At 43.5% G+C, this 22,053-nt stretch overlaps 1 protein-coding gene and 1 long non-coding RNA gene across 2 annotated transcripts in view; one reads left to right on the forward strand and one right to left on the reverse strand.

Annotated features, from left to right (window-relative positions):
* LOC144681513 (uncharacterized) overlaps positions 1 to 5,823 on the reverse strand; it is a 37,217-nt gene extending 31,394 nt beyond the window's left edge. The window contains exons 1-2 of the long non-coding RNA XR_013576790.1: positions 4,832 to 5,823; positions 1,783 to 1,836 (exon numbers count right to left, since the gene is read on the reverse strand). This is a non-coding gene — a long non-coding RNA (uncharacterized LOC144681513). The remainder of the gene's footprint in view (positions 1 to 1,782; positions 1,837 to 4,831) is intronic.
* A 2,027-nt stretch (positions 5,824 to 7,850) lies between these two features.
* arih2 (ariadne homolog 2 (Drosophila)) overlaps positions 7,851 to 22,053 on the forward strand; it is a 72,888-nt gene continuing 58,685 nt past the window's right edge. The window contains exons 1-2 of the mRNA XM_078543153.1: positions 7,851 to 7,992; positions 20,053 to 20,391. Of these exons, the coding sequence (XP_078399279.1) occupies positions 20,158 to 20,391 (234 nt within the window). The 5' untranslated portion in view covers positions 7,851 to 7,992; positions 20,053 to 20,157. The remainder of the gene's footprint in view (positions 7,993 to 20,052; positions 20,392 to 22,053) is intronic.

Below are 22,053 nucleotides of genomic sequence, written 5' to 3' on the forward strand. Positions count from 1 at the left end.
AGCCTGTTCTCTGGTTGGCTCCAGGACATGCTGTTCTAAGAAACTATCCCGAAAATGTTACATGGCTCATCATCTAGGCTACCTTTGCCCATCTGATTTTTCCAGTCTATCTGTAGATTAAAATCCCCCATGATTATCACTGTACCTTTCTGACAAGCTCCTATCATCTCTTCCTTTACACTCTGTTCTACCGTGTGGTTACAATTAGGGAGCCAGTGACTTCTTACTTTTACCATTCCACATCTCAACCCAAACCGCTTCCACATCCTGGTTTTCTGAACTTAGGTCATCCCTCTCTAATGTGCTAATACCACCATTAATTGACAAAGCCACACCCTCCACCTTTTCTTAGCTACCTGTCCTTCCTAAATGTCACATACCCTTCAACATTCAGGTCCCAATCTATGTCATCCTGCTGCCATGTCTCTGTAATGGCTATCAGGTAGTACTTATTTATTTCTATTTGTGCTATCAGTTCATCTGTTTTGTTTCAAATGCTACATGCATTTAGATACAGAGCCTCTAATTTTGTCCTTATATTATTTTTTTACTGTCTGGATTTATCTGCTTATTTACTCTTAGATTTGTACTCTCTGTCCCTTCCTGTCACATCTCTTTATCATTTCCCATTTTAGTACCTTTCTCTTTTAACTTGTCTCAACTCTTTGGCTTACCACATCTTCTCACATTTGATCCCTGGCCCCAACTATTTAGTTTAAAGCCCTCTCTACTTCTCTAGTTATGAGGCTCGCTAGTATATCAGTCCCAGCATCGTTCAGGTGTAGACCGTCTCAAAGGTACAGCCCTCACTTTCCTCAGTACTGGTGCCAGTGCCCCACAAACCGGAACCCACTTCTCACACACTAGTCTTTGAGCCATACATTCATTTCTCTAATCTTATTTGCCCCTTGCCAAATTGCACGTGGCTCAGGTAATAATCCTGAGGTCGTTATCTTTGAGGTTCTGCTTCTTAATTTGCTGCCGAGCTCCTCATTCAGCCTATGCAGAACCTCTTTCCTTGTCCTGCCTGTGTTGTTGGTACCTACATGGACCACAACTACTGGATTCTCCCCCTCCCACTGTAAGTTTCGCTTTAGCCCTGAGCAAAAGGCCTGAACCCTAGCACCGGGCAGACAACACAGCTGTCTGGACTCTCTCTCTCTCTCTTTGCAGAAGAGAACAGTGTCAATCCCCTTCGCTATACTGTCCCCACAATCACTACATTCCTTTTTGCTCCCCCCATTGAATGGCATCCTGTACCAAGCTGCCATATCAGTCAGTTCATCCACTCTGCAGACCCGATTCCCATCCAAACAACCTGAGAGAACCTCAGGCCTGTTGGACTATTGTAGATGCTGACAAACCTGCCCTCTGGGTCCCCTTAGCAGCCTCACTCACAGTCACAGCCTCCTGTCCCTGACTACCTTCCAAATCAGAAGACCCTATCCTAAGTGGTGTGACTGCCACCTGGTACAAAGCATCCAGGTAACTCTCCCCCTCCCTGATGTGACACAATGTCTGCAGCTCAGCCTCCAATGACTCTGAGCCTAAGTTCCTCAAGGCGGAGACACTTACTGTAGACATGTTGCTCTGGATGACACTGGCATCCAGGAGCTCCCACATGCTGCAGTCATGACACATCCCCTGTCCTGCCATCCTTATGTACTTTAATTAAGTACTTAAGTATTTTATTCAATTATTTATTTTCTTTTATGTATTTTGTAAATCTTACCACAAATTCCAGCACTATTTAGAACCTTAGGAATAGACTTATCCACTTACCTGGTACTCACTAAAAAGCTAGCTTCTTCCATGTAGTAGAGCAAGAACCAATTCCTGCAGGGTGAAAAAAATAGCAAAAATTAAAACAAAGGGGGTACATCCCTCCCCTCACCACTGAACTCCCTCAGCTCACCAAACTCTCACACTCCATTACATCACACTGAGGATGTCTGAATTTATATGTTCTGAAGCAAAGGGACTAAGCCCAGGTAAAGAACAAACCAGTTCGAGCTAGTTTCCTTCGTTAACTATGTCAGCTGTGCCAATGGATAGCTTCTATTGTTTAGGCCTTTGGATGAGACTTAGAATTTAAACAGCACTTACAGTTAAATGTTCAATTGAGACAATATTAGATTTTTAGAAAGAGGTTTAAGATTCTCTCAACTCACCAATACTTGGCCTACATGTGGCCCCAGACCCACAGCAATGTGTTGATTTTCAACCGCCCTCTGTGTCAGGAAGATATAATAATTTTCAAAATGTTATTGAAATGTATTGTAAAATAGAGCAATAGTGGGGTCTGTGTCTATGTCTGTGTGTGGGGAACTTAATTGAATTAAAGGCAGCTGGTCTGAAGGCTTTGATGCATCAGAAGATAAGCTAAGTTTGAAATGTTAAGTAGGTAAACATGGGGGATGTTTTAGATTGTGAGGTGTAAAGGGAACATTTGCATTTTTAAATAAACCAGACTAGCTTGAATTCAAAAGAGGGGATAAAATGTTTCACCTAGCCATGAGAAGTTAAGAAACAGTATGTTTATTTTTCCCAAAGATTACTAGTAAAATTGGTACTATGATAGATTTTTTATTATTATAGAGGTAAAGTGAATTCATATCCTATACCACGGTTGGAAGATTGAGAAAGTGGGACAATTGAAATTTATCACAAAGATTGACTTGCTAAAAGGATATTGGTACCGTTGTCGGAGAGAGCAAAGGAGATAGCAAACTTTTGTAACTCAAGTGGACTATATCAGTTTAAAATCATGCCATTCGGTATGAAAAATGCACCTGCGACATTTCAAAGAATGACAAAGTAATTGCAGCTCTAAGCAATTGTGCTGTTTATATTGATTACTTGATAGTTTTCAGTCAGACGTGGGAGGAGCGTTTACAACATCTGGAAAAATTATTTACGCAATTACAAGAAGCTAATTTGGCTAAAAGTGAATTTGCAAAAGTGCAAGTTATGTATCTAGGCCATACCATTGGACATGGTAAGGTGGCTCCGAGAGATGTGAAAGTCAAGGCTATCATGGATTTCCCTGAGCTGACAACAAAACGAGAAGTTTTAAGATTTCTGGGCATCAGTGGGTTTTATCGGAAATACCAAATTTTAGTAGTCTGGTTGCTCCATTGACAGAATTATTAAAAAGAACAAGAAGTTTCAATGGACACTGGAGTGTCAGATGGCATTTGCCAGTTTGAAAACTGTATTAACTATGACACCAGTTTTGGCGGTACCCAATTATGCCAAGCAATTCAAGTTGGCCATTGATGCAAGCGATATAGGCATTGGGGCTGTACTGTTACAGGAAGATGACACTGGAATTGAAAAACCGATAAGATCTTTTTCATGGAAGTTGAATGTACAACAGAGAAGATATTCAACGATCGAAAAGGAGACTTTTGTTTATACAGATCATAATCCTTTCAAGTTTCTGGACAAATTTTGAGACAGAAGTGCAAGACTATTCAGATGGAGTTTACTGCTGCAACCATTTAACCTACAGATTATACATGTAGCGGGACGAGAAAATCGGATTGCAGATGCATTGTCAAGAGTTTGAAGCTGAAAGAGAAAATTGGACATTTCAAACCTGGACATTAGGCTGGAATGATTTCTGTTGATACCAAGGATTTGTATATATATATATTGTTATGTTAATGCATGCATCTGGTAATGTAATAGTGTAATAAGTATTGGAGGTAATGTAAGATGGCTTCAGAAAATTAAGCAGTATTTTTAAATTATGACTGTTCATTTTTTAATAAGAAGGGGGATGTCAGGAAGATATCATAATTTTCATAATGTTATTGGAATTTATTGTGAAGTAGAGGAATTGTGGGATCGGTGTCTATGTCTGTGTGTTTACGTGTGTGGGTAACTTAACTGAATTAAAGGCAGCTGGTCTGAAAGCTTTGATGTATCAGAAGATAAGCTAGGTTGGAAATGTTAAGTAGCCAAACATGGGGGATGTTTTAGAATGTGAGGTGTAAAGGGAACATTTGCATTTTAATTAAACCAGACTAGCCTGAATTCAAAAGAGGGGGTGAAATGTTTCACCTAGCCATGAGAAGTTAAGAAGCACTGTGTTTATTTTTCCCAAAGATTACTGGTAAAATTGGTCCTATGATAGATTTTTATTATTAGAGAGCTAAAGTCCAAAGACATGGTGAAACAATGGGAATTTGCATTCAAAGGGGAAAATGTGTATAAAGGAGAGAAGCTGTGTGTAGGGGAAGGCATTTTAAGATCTAACCAAAGTGTGAAAAGTCTCAAGCTGCTGTCTACAAGGAACTGAAGCTGAGAGAACTCACTTTGAATTTGACTGTCCAGGGTGTGTGCATTGCCTGGGTCTGTTTAAATCTATGTGTTTTACTTTTGCCTTAACAGAGGTGTAACTGGGAGTTAGATTAATTAGGGGAGAGAGGAGTTAACATAGTAGTAATTTGTAAACCTATGTACGTGCTTAAAAATCATTTTTTCTTATTTAATAAAAGTTTAATTTAGTTTTGTAAGAAACCTATAAGACTTGGTGGCCTTATGTATGTGCTTAAAATCATTTTCTATTTAATAAAGGTTTAATTTAGTTTTGTAAGAAACCTAATGACTGGGTGGCCTTCTTTTACTGAATTCAAAGCCCACATCTCAAAGTAAGTACAAATTGCAAATAGTTGTGGCAGCTGCTTCAAGTTTCCCTCTGGGATTTGGGCAGCTTGGCATTTACCATCCACTTGCCATAATATCTGAAATGGTTTAGCAAGCCACTCAGTTGTATCAAGCTGCTACGACAAAGTATAATAAGGATGGACAGCCCAGCACCAACCTTAGTATCGGAATTAACACAACAGTCGACCTGCAATGTGATCCTCATTAAAATCTAGTGAATTATAGCAAAGTTGGGAGAGTGGTCCCAAGGGCTAGATAAGCAACAGCCCAAGAAAGTTATAATTTTCAGCCAATGGCCCTGACTCCTCCAACATCATCCCTGAGGACGTTCTGTCCCAACGGCAGGACAGGCCCACCACAGGGGGTGGCACAGTGGTATACAGTCAGGAGGGAGAGACCCTGGCAGTGCTCAACATTCACTCTGGAGCACACAAAGTCACATGGCATCAGGTAAAAGGTGGGCAAGGAAATCTCCTGCTAATTACTGCTTACTGCCCTTGCTCAGCTGATGAATCAGTACTCCTCCATGTTGAAGCGCACTGCAGGCATTATAGACACAGAATGTACTCCAGTTGCGGGACTTTGATGTCCATCACCAATAGTGGCTCGGTAGCATTAGTACTGATGGAGCTGGCTGAGGCCTGAAGACTGGCCATCATGCAGGTTGAGAGAACCAATGTGAGGGAAAATCCTACTTGACCTCGACCCCGCCAATCTTCTTGTCTTTGATGTATCTATCATGACAATATTTGCAGGAGTAACAACAGTACAGTACTTGTGAAGTCCCATCTTCACACTGAGGCACTACCACTGTGATGAATGGATTCACAACAAAACTAGCAGCTCAAAGCTGGGCATTCATAAGGTGCTAGGGCCATCAGCTGCAGAATTGCATCTCAACAGAATTTGTAACCTCATGGCACAGTATATCCCTCACTCTACAATTACCATCAAGTCAGGGGATCAACTCTTGTTGAATGAGGAGTGTAGAAGAGCATGCTAGGGTCAACACCAGGCATACCTGAAAATGCGGTGTCAACCTGGTGAAGCAACACGGCTCTACATGCATGCAAGAGTTCAAGCAGCATGCAACAGAAAAGGTAAGTTATGCCGCAACTAATGGGTCAGATCAAAGTCCTTCTGTCCTGTAACATCTAGTTATGACTGGCGGTGGACAATTAAACAATTAACCGGAGTAGGAAGCTCCACAAATATCCCGTCTTCAATGAGCCTGGCACTTGAATGCAAAACACTCCTGCTGCGTGCATTGTTTCCTTTTTGAAAATTCTTTCATGGGTTTTGGGCATCGCTGGCAAGGCCAACATTTGTTGCCCTTCCCTAATTGCCCTTGAGAAGGTGGTGGTGAGCCGTCTTCTTGAGCCACTCCGTCTGGTGTAGGTACATCTACATTGCTGTTGGGAAGAGAGTTCCAGGATTTTGATCCAGTGACATTGAAGGAATGGCGATGTAATTCCAAGTCGGAATGGAATGTGGCTTGGAGCGGAACTTGCAGATTGTGGCATTCCCATGCATCTGCTGTCCTTGTCCTTCTAGGTGGTTGAGGTTGCAGATTGGAAGGTGTTGTCGAAGAAGTGTTCGTGAGTTGGTGCAGTGCATCTTGTAGATGATACACACTGCTGACACTGTACGTTGGTGGTGGAGGGAGTGAATGTTTAAGGTGGGATGGGGTGCTAATCAAGTGGACTGCTATGTCCTGGATGGTGTCAGGCTTCTTGTGTGTTGTTGGAGCTGCATGCATCCAGGCAAGTACAGTGTATTCTATCAAACTCCTGACTTGTGCCTGGTAGATGATGGACAGGCTTTGGGGAGTCAGGAGGTGAGTTGATCTCTGCAGAATTCCCAGCCTCTGATCTGCTCTTATAGCCACAGTATTTATATGACGGTCCAGTTCAGTTTCTGGTTCATGGTATCCCCTAGTATGTTGATAGTAGGGGATTCAGTGATGGTAATACCATTAAACGGTTGGATTCTCTCTTGCTGGAGATGGTCATTGCCTGGCACTTGTGTGGCACGAATGTTACTTGCCACTTGTCAGCCCAAGCCTGAATGTTGTCCAGGTCTTGCTGCATATGGACACGGACTGCTTCAGTGTCTGAGGAATCGCGAATGGTGCTGAACATTGTACAATCATCAGCAAACATCCCCACTTCTGAACTTATGATGGAGGGAAGGTCATCGATGAAGCAGCTTAATATGGTTGGGCCTAGGACACTATCCTGAGCAGTTCCTGCAACGATGTCCTGGGATTGAGATGATTGGCCTCCAACAACCACAACTATCTTCCTTTGTGCTAGGTATGACTCCAACCAGTGGAGAGTTTTCTCCCTGAAACTCATTGACTTCAATTTTTCCAGGGCTCCTTGATGCCACACTCAGTCAAATGCTTAATTGCTGACACTGTGCTGCATGCATTTCTCTGAATTGACACTGGGCTGCATTAGTCACTGTGAATTACTGTCCGAATTGATACTGGGCTGCATGCATCGCTCTGAATTGACTCTGGGTTGCATGCATCATTCTGATTGACACTGTGCTGCAATAAACACTCCAAATTATCACTGGGCTGCATGCATCACCCTGATTTGTCACCGGCTGCATTAATCACTCCAGGTTATCACTTGGCTGTATGCATCACTCGGAATTGTCACTGGGCTGCCTTAATCACTCTGGATTGTCACTGGGCTGCATGCATCACTCTGGATTGTCACTGGGCAGCATGCAACACTTTGAATTGTCACTGGGCTGCATGCATCACTCTGGAATGTCACTGGGCAGCATGCAACACTTTGAATTGTCACTGGGCAGCATGCAACACTCTGGATTGTCACTGGGCTGCATGCATCACTCTGGATTGTCACTGGGCAGCATGCAACATTGAATTGTCACTGGGCTGATTGCATCACTCCGGATTGTCACTGGGCTGCATGCATCACTCTGGAATGTCACTGGACTGCATGCATCACTCTGGATTGTCACTGGACTGCATGCATCATTGAATTGTCACTGGGCTGCATCACTCCGGATTGTCACTGGGCTGACTGCACCACTTTGAATTGTCTCTAGGCTGCATCACTCCGGATTGTCACTGGGCTGACTGCACCATTCTGCTTCCGGTTTGCAGTGCCCCGGAAGTGACGGTGGAAGTCCTGCCAGTTCCGCTCGTGCTGCGTTTCCCCAGCAGCGGATCCGAGTAATCGGGAAATAATCGGAGTCCAGGCCTCGCGCCGCAGCCGCGAGACAAGCGGGAACCTCGCCGCGCCCAGGCCTCCGCCTCGGTCCCCGGGCCCAGTGAGCCGGGTAAGTGCGGCCCCGGGAGAGGGAGGAGAGGGCACCGGGGGCCCGGGGTGGGGGAGGGGAGAGAGGGCACCGGGGGGGGGGGAGGGGAGAGAGGGCACCGGGGGGGGGGGGGGGGGAGGGGAGAGAGGGCACCGGGGGGGGGGGGGAGGGGAGAGAGGGCACCGGGGGCCCGGGAGTGGGGGGAGGGGAGAGAGGGCACCTGGGGCCCGGGAGTGGGGGGAGGGGAGAGAGGGCACCGGGGGCCCGGGAGTGGGGGGAGGGGAGAGAGGGCACCGGGGGCCCGGGGGAGGGGAGAGAGGGCACCGGGGGCCCGGGAGTGGGGGGAGGGGAGAGAGGGCACCGGGGGGGGGTGGGGGAGGGGAGAGAGGGCACCGGGGGCCCGGTGGAGGGGAGAGAGGGCACCGGGGGCCCGGGAGTGGGGGGAGGGGAGAGAGGGCACCGGGGGCCGGGGGGGGGAGGGAGGGGAGAGAGGGCACCGGGGGCCCGGGGGAGGGGAGAGAGGGCACCGGGGGCCCGGGAGTGGGGGGAGGGGAGAGAGGGCACCGGGGGCCCGGGGGAGGGTGGGGGATGGGAGAGGGGGCACCGGGGGCCCGGGAGGGGGGAGGGGGCACCGGGAGGGGGGAGGGGGCACCGGGAGGGGGCACTGGGGGAGGGGGCACCGGGGGCCCGGGAGGGGGGGCACCGGGGGCCCGGGAGGGGGGGAGCGGAGAGAGGGCACCGGGGGCCTGGGAGAGTGGAGAGCTGGGCATCCAAATCCCCCCGCGGGGTGGTAGAGAGAGAGAGAGAGGGCTGCTTACTAATAACTAGCATTAACTAGAATAACAAGTTGCCAAACCAGCAATACTAGTGGTTCCAGGATTAACCAACCTTATTCATTATTACCTAGAGTAGTAAGCACCTATGTATTGATAACTGATACTATATCATTAATAACCAGCATTAACTATAATAACAAAGAGCCAAACCAGTAACCAGAGTAGTAAACGGTTCCTGCTTTAACGAGATCAATAACTTGTGCATTCAACATTAACTAGAGTAATTGGCACCTACAGTGTTAAGTGGTAAGATAATTTTAATAACCTGCATTAACTACAATAACAGAGCACCAGGAACATTTGTAATTAAGATTAACCAAAGTAATAAACAATCAATAACATCAATATGTTATTATTAACTGGAATAGTCACCAATGCTGTTAATAATACAATAACATTAATAGTGTAATAGTGCCAATAGTATTTTGTGGCTGGGCCAGCATTTATTGCCCATCCCTAGTTGCCCTTGAAAAGGTGGTGGTGAGCTGCTGCCTTGAACCGCTACAGTCCATGTGGCGTAGGTACACCCACAGTGCTGTTAGGAAGGGAGTTCCAGGATTTTGACCTGGGGGAGCTTGGTAGATTAACACAGTAGTAGCATTAATTAGTGTAATAGTGCCAATAGTATTAACACAGTAGTAGTAACATAGCAGTGTTATTGAGAGTAACAACATCAATTATTGATCACTGTACTAAACAGTGGCAGTTGGGGGAATGATGGCAACATTAAATAGAGGAATAGTATCAACTAGCAGTATTAACTAGAGTAACAAACAGCACTAATGCATGCAAGTGTGTTAAAGAACTCTGGATATTGTCGAGTGGCACCAGCATTAGTCATGACCAAAAGAGTTAACGTCAGTGATGCCACTAATCATCAGTAATCAGAATTCCATGAATACCCACAATGTCTACAGCAGTAATGATATAACCAGCAATAATGCCACCAAACATTGTCAGGAAGTATTTATGATGGCAATATCAGCAGCATTAATTAATCTAACTCAGCATAATCTCAGCTGGGTGACAGAGAAAGTGCTTTGTTGCAAGAAAAACTGCTTTCTCTGTCACTGGTCTCTTGTGTTCTGCCCAACAATGTGATGTTTTAATGCTTTCTTTACTGTTGCATCGGTGCAGGAAGTGAGTGGCAGGCAGCAGATTTATAAGTTAACAATATTACAAAGAACGCCTGAAAGGAGGCAAGATAGGTTAACATTTCAGACGGGATCCTTTGCCAGTGTTGATAGGCTATGCTTTGTAGGAATTTTGTGGAAATTAATTTTGCTTTGGTATCTGATTTTGGTCCCTGGTTTCTGGCTATCTTCCAAGATAAATCTTGGATGCAGTATGACATGGTTGATTTGTGGAGAAAATAAGCATGTGTTAAGAAATAGTTTTTTTTTTACCCCTCCTTTCCACCGTTCCATTTGCTTTTCTTCTTCACCATTACCCTCCTGCAAGTTTTCCTGGTCACTGGGATACAACACAGATGATGACGCTGACTCAGTTCTTTTCCCAAATGGCCACTCTTTTCGTGTGAGCCATGATGAGTGTTGTCAAGCTAGTTGACTTACAGCATTGCAGCTCCATATTGTTATTGCATTTCAACCGACTGAAAAGTGGGAATGCAATCAGAAGCGGAACTCTAGCTGCCCTTCATTTCTTAATCACACCCCCCCTCCCCTCCCTACCTCTGACACAGGTTAATTGCTGATAAAAGATAACTCAATACATGCTTGTCGAGGGCCTTTTCATTTTCATTCACCGCGTGGGCCCTAAGCGAATGAAGGCACTGTTGCCTAGGACGAGTTGAAGGGGTGGTGTGTGTTTGAGAGACGTGACACAGCAGTGGGGAGCTGTGGGAATGGGGGTTCGTAGCAGGTTAGAGGCTGAGAGGAGCAAGACCATGAAGGGATTTAAACACAAGGATAAGAGTTTTAAATGTGAGACATTGGGCAACTTGGACCTAATGTATGTGGACAAAACCAGCATGATGGATGAATGGAATGGCTGCAGAGTTTTGAGTGAGTTGAAGGTTGTAGAGAATGGGAGGCTGGCTAGGAGAGCATTGGTCTTTTGAGATGACAAAAGCATTGAGGCTTTTTTCACAAGAAAGTAGAAGACTCGGGTGTTTCTCTGCCATAAATACCAAAATACAGTCTGACCAGAGTAGAGTACAGCTTGAGTGTAACTTTTTCTTTCGCGTACCCTGCTGTTTAGATTTTACGGTTCTTCTTCTGTTGGGTTTGTCGATTATTGGCCTAGAGTGGTTCAACTTACTGAGTGTCGAGTTTAATACAGCCGTCAGATTTTCAATTTGTGGCTGTTTGAACATCTAGTTTTTCTTCCTTTGTGCAGTACTTAAACGTTATCCATGCTCAATTTCAGTTTTTATAGTTCTGTACATTGTACATTATTTGGGCGTTACTGATAACCACGTAAGCAACATCAAAAGAGCACTTGTTTTGCCACCCTGTTTTGTACAACTATCGGATACTAGTTGAGATTCTGGTTTCACCTGGGATGCTGGGGACCAAGCAATTGATGTGACTAGTTACGTTTTCTTCAGGGTATTGGTGCCATTGCAATCGTGGACAAACATGGAATAGTTTTGGCCATTGGTTTATTTTCTGAGTATTTTGCGAACTGGCTTGAAATCTGAGCACACCAAGATTCATGAAGCATGACAGGATTTCTGTCTGCTTTTTCAGGTGCTTGATTAATTACATGACCCAGTGTATTGTGCTCACTTTAGGTTTAATAAGTGCATGGTTGTTGGAAGTGTTGAGTTGTCTGGCATGTCTACCGGTTATTCAACACTTAGTCAAGCTCCAACAGTTTCACAGTCTAACTAAGCCATGGCCTCCGGTCCTAAAAAATACCTTTGAATAAGATTTCATCCCTTTTGTAAAAGGTTTAGAGATATTTGCAAGAATTCAGCTTGGGTGTAAGCTGTTTTGTGCTTCCCTATACAGGAACTTAGGACTTGCGAGCAGGAATAGGCCATTCAGCCTGCTCTGCCGTTTGATAAGATCATGGCTGATCTGATCTCAACTCCACTTTTCCTGTCTGCCCCCATAACCTTTGACTCCCTTGTCTGTCAAAAATCTGTTTGACTCTGCCTTGTATATATTCAATGACCCAGCCCCCACTACTTTCTGGGGAAAGAGAATTCCACATAACTGACAGTTCTCTGAGAGAAGAAACTTCTCCTCATCTCCGTCTTAAAAGGCAGTTCTCTTATTCTTAAACTGTGCCCCCTTGTTCTAGTTTCCCCCGAAAGAGGAAACACCCTCCCGGTATCCACCCTATCAAATCCCCACCAGTAACCACCCTGTCAAGTCCCCTCAGTATCTTGCATGTTTCAAAAAGATCACCTCTCATTCTTCTAAACTCCAATGGGTATAGCCTCAACCTGCTTAACCTTTCCTCATAAGATAATAAGATTCCTTTCATTCCCGGAATGAGTTGAGTGAACCTTCCTTGAACTGCTTCTAATGCAATTATAACCTTTATCAAACAGGGAGACCAAAACTGTACAAAGTACTCTAGATGTGGTCTCAAATATTGGTAATATTTTATATTTCAAAATTAAATTTAATTCGATACAATTTCCCCCTGCCATTTACTTTCTCCTCTGGATGTAAGAGTCTATTCTTCCCAACAGCGTGAAGGCTGAGCGGTGACCTGACAGAGGTCTTTACTATTACGTAAGGGGTTTGATAGGGTAGAAATGGAGATATTTCGACTTTCAGGGAAGACCACAACTAGGACCCATAAGTATAAGATGATCACTAATAAATCCAATTGGGAACTCTGGAAATATCTTTACTCAGTGGGCAGTCTGCAGCGATTGCTACCATACAGTCATTGAGACAAACAGTATAGATGCATTTTGGGAGAAATTAGACAAGTGTATGAGGGTGAGAGGAATAGAACATAATGCTGACAAAGTGAAATGAGAGTTGGGAGGAAGCTGGTTTGGAACACAAACACAGCCGTGGACTAGTTGTACTTGCTACGTACTCTAAAGTGCACGTTCTCTTCCCTCTGCCGAGGTGCTATGTTCCTCGCACTTGTGTAGATGTGACTTTCTAACTAGCTGTTGTGAGATGGTGTCAACTTTTGGTCACTTGTGTGTTTTACTTTCTCGCCTTTTCCATATGAGGCAAAGTGCCTATCCTCTACTTGGCACTTTCCCACAATGGGTTGGAACTCCGTATCCTGGGAAACGCAATGTAATCTCATTTCTGCCCATATTCATGTGAAGTATTTAGTGCAGTATTGTTGTGAGGTATTTAGCTTTTTTGTTTTTCTTTAATGCTGCATGATCCAGTAAAATCATGCAGTTTTACCTATTTTTAACTAAAGTTTTAATTGTGAATTTGGACTTCTTTAGCTAAGTTGGCACTGATCAAGTTCATGGTTTGATCTCTGGCCTGTATCACTGCCAGATGTCAGCCAGGGTGGCAGTAAGTTTGGCCTCAAAATTCTGGGCTAGGGATGGGAGAAACCACAGTTCCCATTCTGATTGTAGCCCAGTGATCCCTGCTGGCAAGCAGCCTATTGTGGCATGGAGAGCTGGGGAAGACTCGATTCCAATGTACCTCCAGAATAAAGTGACCTGTCAGCTCTTGCTGTTTAGACTTTCAAGTTAAGTATGGTCACTCAAACATGGTACCAGCCATGGATCAGTCAGTAGCACTAACTCTCTGAGTCAGAAGGTTGTGGGCTCCACTCCCACTCCAGAATCTTGAGTACAACATTTAGGCTGTTACTTCAGTGTTGTACTGAGGAAATGTCGCGCTGCTAGAGATGTCATCTTTTGGATGAGGCGTTGAATCAAGGCCCTGATCAGGTGAATTTTTAAAAATTCATTCATGGGTTGTGGGCATCGCTGGCTAGGCCAGCATTTATTACCTAATTGCCCTTGTTCTGAGGTCAGTTAAGAGTCAACCACAGGTAAGGAGCAACACCAGGTAAGGACAGCAAATTTCCTTCCCTAAAGGATATTAGTGAACCAGATGGGTTTTTACGACAATCGACAATGGTTTCATGGTCATCGTTTTTTAATTCCAAATTTTTATTGAATTCAAATTCCACCATCTGCCGTGACAGGATTTGAACCTGTGTCTCCAGAGCTGGGTCTCTGGATTATTAGTCTAGCGACAATACCACTATGCCATCGCCAAGATTACACTGTACTGTTTTAAACAAGAGTAGGAGAGTTCCCCCCATTGTCCTGGGTCAATATTTATCCCATGGCCTTTATCGCTAAAGCAGACTATCAGGTCATTTTCATGTTGCCGTTTGTGGGAGCTTGCTTTGTGCAAACTGGTAGCTGCATTCCTGCGTTACAATAGTGAGTACACTTCAAAAATGCTTCACTGTGAAGGATGTTGCAGAAATGTGAGAAGTTCTTTCTTATCAGCAGCAAATGGCACCCATGAACCATATACAAGCACGAATCAGTGATTGAGAGGAGGCTAACAATTTGCCGGAAAAAATTGAATGGAGGTGTAAAATAAGCTGAGGGAGAGGTGAGAGTGATGTATTCCAATTTCGACCCCAGCTTATAAAAGCAAAAAACTGCGGATGCTGGAAATCCAAAACAAAAACAGAAACAGAAATACCTGGAAAAACTCAGCAGGTCTGGCAGCATTGGCGGAGGAGAGCACAGTTGACGTTTCGAGTCCTCATGACCCTTCAACAGAACTCGAAACATCAACTGTGCTCTCCTCCGCCAATGCTGCCAGACCTGCTGAGTTTTTCCAGGTATTTCTGTTTCTGTTTTTGTGTTCTATCCCAGCTTTGATTTGTTTCGAGTTGGAGCTTAAAAGGAGATAAAAATTACACTTGAGTTGGATTCATGACCTTTGCAGCCGTTGCAGATTGGGGTTATACTTGGAAAAAAATCTAGGCTATGCTAAAGTCATATGTCATTTTTACTGCTTATTGCACAGCGATACAGAACTCCTAGTCATCAAAGCAAATGTATTAAGAAGTGTTGCCAATTAAACAAATTAATCTGTGTTGTAATGTTGGGAGCAGGACATATTTATGAGAATGATATCCCCTGTTCTGGGATTGCATTATAGTTTAATGTGAAAGACAGTAAACAGTGGTAGCGCAGCTAAATTTAATAATTCCAGGAATACATTTTAAACTAATGTTTACTTGTTAGTAATTTATTAATTCCGCTACATATTTCAAGATAAAGTATTGCAGGAGGTGTGAATGTATTAATTAGTGCAAGGTTGAATGAGGCTGATTAATGCAATTTCAATTTTCAACCACTCAGTATTAACCTAACTGAATGTTATTTGCCATGTTTCATCCTTCACACTCCTGAAAGGGCAACCTTACTTTAATATGTTTTAATTTTGTACCAGCATTATTCTCCTTCATTTTCCCCCAGAGCTTGACGCCATTCTGGGTTGTGTCGCACAAGTGCAGGTTGCCCTGTATACTGGCAGAGCAGCCTTCTTTGAGCAGGAGCCCAAACGGTGATCATTGGCCAACTGCTCAACTGGATGAGCATCACCGTTGAGTCCGATCCTGCACTCATCTTGCACCCACACACAAGCACTTACAATTGAGGTCACTGGGTGACAACCAGACGTTTTGTTCTTTTCTCTAAATCTGGCACCCGGTTACAGGCTGCTACCAATGGCCCGATTTAGATCAGTTAGGGATTAAACTGGAGCTCTTGCTAACCCATATGGTTCAGTGAAATGTCTTTACAGATAGACAAAAAGTATAAACACTAAAAATCAGTTGTCAGCTGCATTAAGTCCCTGAAAACATGTTTTCTGCCTGTAGTATAAATGGCATGTTGAAGGTGTTTGGTATGCCATCAGTACTTGATTTTTGACACCAAGGTAAAAAAGGAAATGTGGATCTTGCACATGGACCTAAACAGTGAAAGCTGGACGGTTTGAATGACCTCTTATCTCTGCCACATTTTATGTTGATATCCACGTTCAAAGTATTTATTAGGAAGTATTACCAGTACAGAAATGTGCTATTTGATCCACCGGGTTCACTCTGGTGTTTATGCTCCATGCAAATCTCCACTCACCCCTTTTCATTCACCCCCATCAACATGTCCTTCCTTTTTCCCTCATATGCTTATCTAGTTTCCCCTTAAATGTGTCTGCAGTTCACCTCAACATCTCCTTGTGATAGCGAGTTCCCCATTCTAACCACTTTCTGGGTGAAGGAATTCCTCCTGAATTTCCTTTTGGATTTATTAGTGATTACCTTATATTTATGGCCCCAATTAGATGGAAGTCTCTTCCTTATGTAAAGGTCCTGTGTGAAATTTAGGCTTTCTCAAACTGCTTTCTGGCAGATATTACATAAAAGCGAAGAGGCTTTGGCATTGAGTTTCCAGTCCCGCTCACATATTGCGGGAAGATTTTTAGGCGGGGGGATAGGGGTGCTGATGGGGAAGAGGGTGGAGAAGTAGAAAATGTCACACTAATGTAGGCGTGCATTTGAGGTTGGAGGTAGAGAAGTGGGGGAGGGCAGTTTCGCTGAACAGCGAACCACATGACCTAGGGATGCCTCATTTTCAGCACAATAGTGAAGTGCATGTTGAGGGGAGACAGTTGTGACTTAAAAATTGTGAATTGAAAACTGGGAATTTTGACTCGAATGATGTTCAGACAAATACTACTGCTGCTTTCATGCTTTTCGGATCAAGAGGCTGCTTTCAGCCATTTAGTCATCATTTTGATGACATTGGCAAGTTCTTGAACTAGCACGTGTAGGGAGACCATGTGTAGTTTGTCATTGGCTTATCTGCAACGTCCTTGATACTGGAATAATTCCAGAATTTTGGTGCCCTTCCAAAGCCATTGTCACAGTAAAGCCTGGAAAACCAGCCCATGAACCGAAATGCTATCGATAATGCCCATCTGTCTATGGTCTACAAGGTGGTTGAATGGCTTTTCCTTAACCAGATAAAATTGGTTTTAGAAGCTACTCTCCCAAACGAGCAGGTGGGCTTCAGAGAAATAAGAGGCTGCTCTGATCACTACAATCCTTACACTCACCACAAACATTGAGGCAGGGATTAAGAAGCAGCTGTCGGCTGGAACTGCCTTTATATACTTGCTGTTGATATATACCACTGTCTGGTGCAAAAGCCTGGAACTGTAGCTTTCAACAGTCATTCTATGCCCCAAAACACTTGGGCTTATCAGCACCCTAACCAGTGACCATAAGTTCTGAGTTTATCTTGGTGACAGGCCCAGCCGAACATGGGAGCTCAACAATGGTTTGCCAAAGCACTGGCCTTTTTCAACATCTACACGGCAGATATGACCTGCACAAAATTCCAGAAGTTCATCAATACTGCCGAACAGGCACTAGAGGAACCGAGTGGTGCACTCACCTGTGACTTGAGTATACTGGAACTTGTGGACCTGGTACCTCTGCCCCAATCCAGAGAGAAACAACATTGCCAGAAATGAACTCCATGTTTCTGTCCACAAAAGATGATGTACTCATGACTCCCACCCAGAATACCCTTGTGTCATCCTGGACAGCAGCCTCACTTATCAACCTCATCTTGTCAACCCCAGCCATAAAGTAAAAACCACAGTGACCCTGGCCTGGAAGCACACTGGAACATCACGGGGAAGCAAAGCCAGAGAACCTTGTACTGCAATAGTGGGCCTGGTTTACTCTGCTGCTGAACACTGTTCTATCTTCTGGACTTGTTGCTGCCACACAAGAGATGGTGTACATACAGCTAACAGCTGATGCGAGGGCAGTGTCAGGAGTGTTTAAGTCCACTCTGAGTAACTCCTTGTGCTGTTCCATTTTTACCCACCTGCCATTTGCTGCAATGCCATTGTACTCAGTGAGACGGAATAAGCCATGAACAATACTATCCTTCCCATTCATAAGGACTTGAAAAATCCACCAAGAAAACGCTTAAAATCGCACGGGCCTTTCTGGATAACAGCAGCTGATATCAACCCACTATCCAGATCGACTTATGGAGCACATGCAGAATAATGAACCAACTTTGTATCATTAACTCAACAGCAGAGGTTCCTGGTTTTGATCTCCCTTGAATTCAGCAAACAGCGCCGAACTGAATCTTCACTGGGCATGGATGATGCAGCCACCATCTCCATAAGTGGAAGGCAAGGGTCAACCGAAGTGCAATAGCGGCCATGAGTCGCAGAACATGGAACACATCACATCGTTGTGTGAGGCATCTCAGGACGCCATTGTATGGATGACCAACTTACACATCCCATTATGGGCTTTTCCCATCAGATGAAAATAGTAGCAGTACTGCTGTTGCTGTCCTTGGCATGCATGAAAAACAAAATGTCATCTTCACGTTTTCCTGTGAGGCAATGTGTGAGCTTGTGCCAGGTGAAAATTTTTTTGATTTGTTCCTGAGATGTGGGTGTTGCTGGTTTGCTGCCCATCCCTAATTTTCCCTGAGAAAGTGCTGGTGAACTACTGTCTTGAACCACTCCAGTCCATGTGACATAGGTGCACCCACATTGCTGCTGGGAAGGGAATTCCAGATTTTAGATCCAACATCAGTGAAGGAACGGAGATGTAGTTCCAAGTCAAGGTTGTGTGGGGCTCGGAGGGGAGCTTGTAGGTGAGGTTGTGCTCAGTTGTCTGCTACCCTTGTCGTGGTAGAGTGTTAAATATGAAGAGATGCACTCTCTGGACACTCCCTTCAAGTTAACGTTATATAGATATATTCTCACCAAGTTTTAAATTAGTATAAATTCTACACTGTCCACATAACGTTTATTGAAATCCCAGTAGAGAAGAAAACTCACCAGTGCAGATGAGCGTAAATTTCTCACAGCCACCATTAATCTGTACAGAAATTCCTGTCACTAACTTGCATGCTCAGCTAAATATATTGTAATTAATCTTCGATGTTTGATTTTGCAAGTGCCTTTCTTTCTAGAATTTCCCATTCCGTTTTTATAAATTTTTAAAATAAGTTGTGAAATAATTTAAACCAAATAATTTCATGGGGTGTGTTCAACCAAACCCAGTCTTTGCTTTGATGCCGCCTCATACTAAGATAATCAGATGGTGATCAGGAACAGAACGTCTAGCTAACTTTATTTTTCATCACTTTCTCCGTAACCTGAGAAGCAGTCAGTCCAATTGTAGAATTCAAAACTGCTATGCCTTGAGGTCAGTTAACTCAACCTATACCATGAATAACGCATGAGACTTTATGGTATGGAAGGCTTGCAATCACATCAAGCAGTATGTTAATCTTTGGAGAGCTAATAAGCAAGGATTAAAGCCTCTGAGCACTGTAACAGGATTTCTACAGCAAGATTGGAATTTTTGTCATGTATGCTGACCATTACAAACTATTTACAGCACAGACACAGGCTATTGGCCCAACTGGTCCATGTCAGTGTTTATGTTCCATCTCCTCCCACCTTACCACATCTCTCATCCTATTAACATAGTTTTGTATTCTTCCTTTCTCCCTTATGTCCTTAACTAGTTTCCCAATAAATGCAGTTGTGCTATTCAGAACTTGAATTTATAAGTGCACCATCACATCCTCAGGATGTCTTGAAGTGCTTTCACAGATTACTTTTTGAAGAGCAGTCACCATTGGGTAAGTAAACATAGCAGTCAACTTCGCAAAAAGTAATTAGTTGAGTGACCAGGTAACCTGTTTCTGTTGTTGGTTATGGGATGAATGTTGGCCAAGAAACTAGAATGTTGGCCAAGAAACTAGAATTGTTTGCTTTTCAGTTAGTACCATGTGATCATTAACATCGATCTGATCAGGCAGATAAGGTCTCAGACAGTGCAGCGCTCCTTCAGCACGGCACTGAAGTGTACATAGATCACCTGCTGAAGTCTCTGGAGCCGGACTTAAACCCATGACTCATTCTAAGGTTTGTAATCAACTAATAATCTCTCTAAATTTAATTAAGAAATGAAGTTAGAGATTTTGATCCTACAAAATGATCATCTTGCATGAGGCATGCAACTATCCTCATTGATCTACTGTGTGTATTGTACTGTGTTTGCAAATTTATTTACTCCTTTGGATTAGAAGATTGAGGAGTTGAGTGAGGGTTAGATGAAGGACTTGTGGAACCATATCTCAGCACAGAGCAATGCTTTCAGGAGAAGAGGAAAGGAAATCAGTTTTTTGTTGTTATGGGTAACTTCCATTCTTTAATAATTTGATGGTTTTTGATTTTTTTCCCCCCAGTCATTCATAAGACAGATGAAGAGTGGAAGTGACCGCTGACTCTTTGTAAATACGGCACCTTGTTGGGTTTGGTAAAGTTTGTGGTGAATTCTCACAGCCGTGACCATGTCGGTGGATATGAATAGCCAGAGTTCTGACAGTAATGACGAATATAATGGAGACTCTGAGGAGGAAGATCAGGGTGATATGAGTACCTATTATGAAGGGGTAGAGAGTGACGTGGAGCAGCAAGGTGCAGATGCTTTTGATCCAGAGGAATATCAGTTCACGTGTCTGTCGTACAAGGAGTCAGAGAATGTACTAAACGAACAAGTTGACACCATGGCAGATGCTCTAAAGGTAAGGCTTTGCAAAAGTTTCAGACATCTTTCTGACAAATGATGCAAGTTTGACTATTCCAAATGTTAGGTGTCTACTTTCAAAAAGTAGAAGAACTTGAGCACAACACACAACAGGAACTTATTGTGATTTGAATTTGAGCTGAGTTTTTTCCAGTCTACTTTCCATCCTTTGTAAATTTTTTTCCTTCACCAACTCTTGCTGTGGTATAATTTCTTGAATGGCAGCAGCCCAACTTGCACTTACTCATGTATGGACTAAGTTGGTGTTGGCAGGGTATTTGACTACACATTGTTCAAGTTGATTCCTGCCTTCACGTGTTGCCCACGTATGCATACTTTGCAGTGGTTGTCTCTGGAAGCGGGTCAGCAATGGGAAGGCTGGTAGAACTAGTTTGTGCCCTCCCCTTGTCCCTTAAGTGGGAACCTTGCATGAGATTACAATCCTACAGCATAGAATAAAGCCATTCAACCTGCCACACCTGTACCAGTTCTATGAAAGAGTTTCCAGTTAGTCCCACTCCTTGCTCTTTTCCTGTAGTCTGGTAATTTTTTTCCTTTTCAAGCATAAAGCCACATATCTAACCCTTGGTCTAATTATGCTTACCCACCTTTTGATTTTAGTTGAAATGTCTTGGGGCTATCTATCAATATTCTCAGGATTGTACATTGTGATTCCCTTTTCCTTCATTTCTGCTTAAAATAGAAAACTAGTGGCCTTATCATTACAATGACACCAAACAGCTTTATTTTGACCACAAAAGATTTATTAAAATATTTCAACTTTTCCTTGTTTTCCTCTTCCTTTCAAGTTCACATTTACATAAATGCTGCACATTGAACATGAGGAATATGTGCAAATTCACCATTCAATATGATCATGACTGATCTTCTGCCTCAGGCCCACTTTCCTGACTGCTCCCCATATCTCTTGATTTTCGGAAAGAGCAAAAATTTGATGATCTCAACCTTGAATATATTCGCAACGGAACATCTGCAACTCTCGGGAGTAGAGAATTCCAAAGATCCACAGCCCTCTGAGTGAATAGATTTCTCCTTGTCCTAGTTCTAAGTGATCAACTTCTTATCCTGAGAGTATGCAAGCCCCCCTCCCCGGTTCTAGATCCCCCGCAACCTCTCAATGTCTACTCTGTCAAGCCCCTTCAGAATTTTGAACTTTTATTTTACTTATTAAAATTTTCAACACTTTTGAAACGTGTGACATAGGCAGATTCCTCATTGCCAATGGTAAAATAAAATCTTAGTCAATTTATTGAGACTGTATTTGAGGAATATCTTTATGACATGATACCCTCATTAAAATGTATGTGTTTCTTCGTCTAAAGTAATTGTTTCCACTTCGATATTTTCTTGAGCCTTGGCTAACTGTTCTCTTATTTTTCTTTTTTCCCTTTATGGGGAACTGCCAGACCACAGCCCTGTGTCTTTCCAAGTTAGTATTGTTGAGACAGGGGAGTTCCATGTAATGATGAACAAGTCCAAACTGGAATCTACCATTCCAGGGCTTGGGAGTTGATAAGTGCCACAGAAATGTGACTGATCTGTTTGCATTTTTATAAGTCTGGTTACCCCAATGCTCTAGTAGCCAGTTAGGATTGTGGAATTATTTTTCAGTCTGCCAATCCTGATATGTTTCGTACAA

The sequence above is a fragment of the Cetorhinus maximus genome, chromosome 6 (assembly GCF_964194155.1).
Source record: "Cetorhinus maximus chromosome 6, sCetMax3.hap1.1, whole genome shotgun sequence".
In the NCBI taxonomy this organism is placed as follows: domain Eukaryota; kingdom Metazoa; phylum Chordata; class Chondrichthyes; order Lamniformes; family Cetorhinidae; genus Cetorhinus; species Cetorhinus maximus.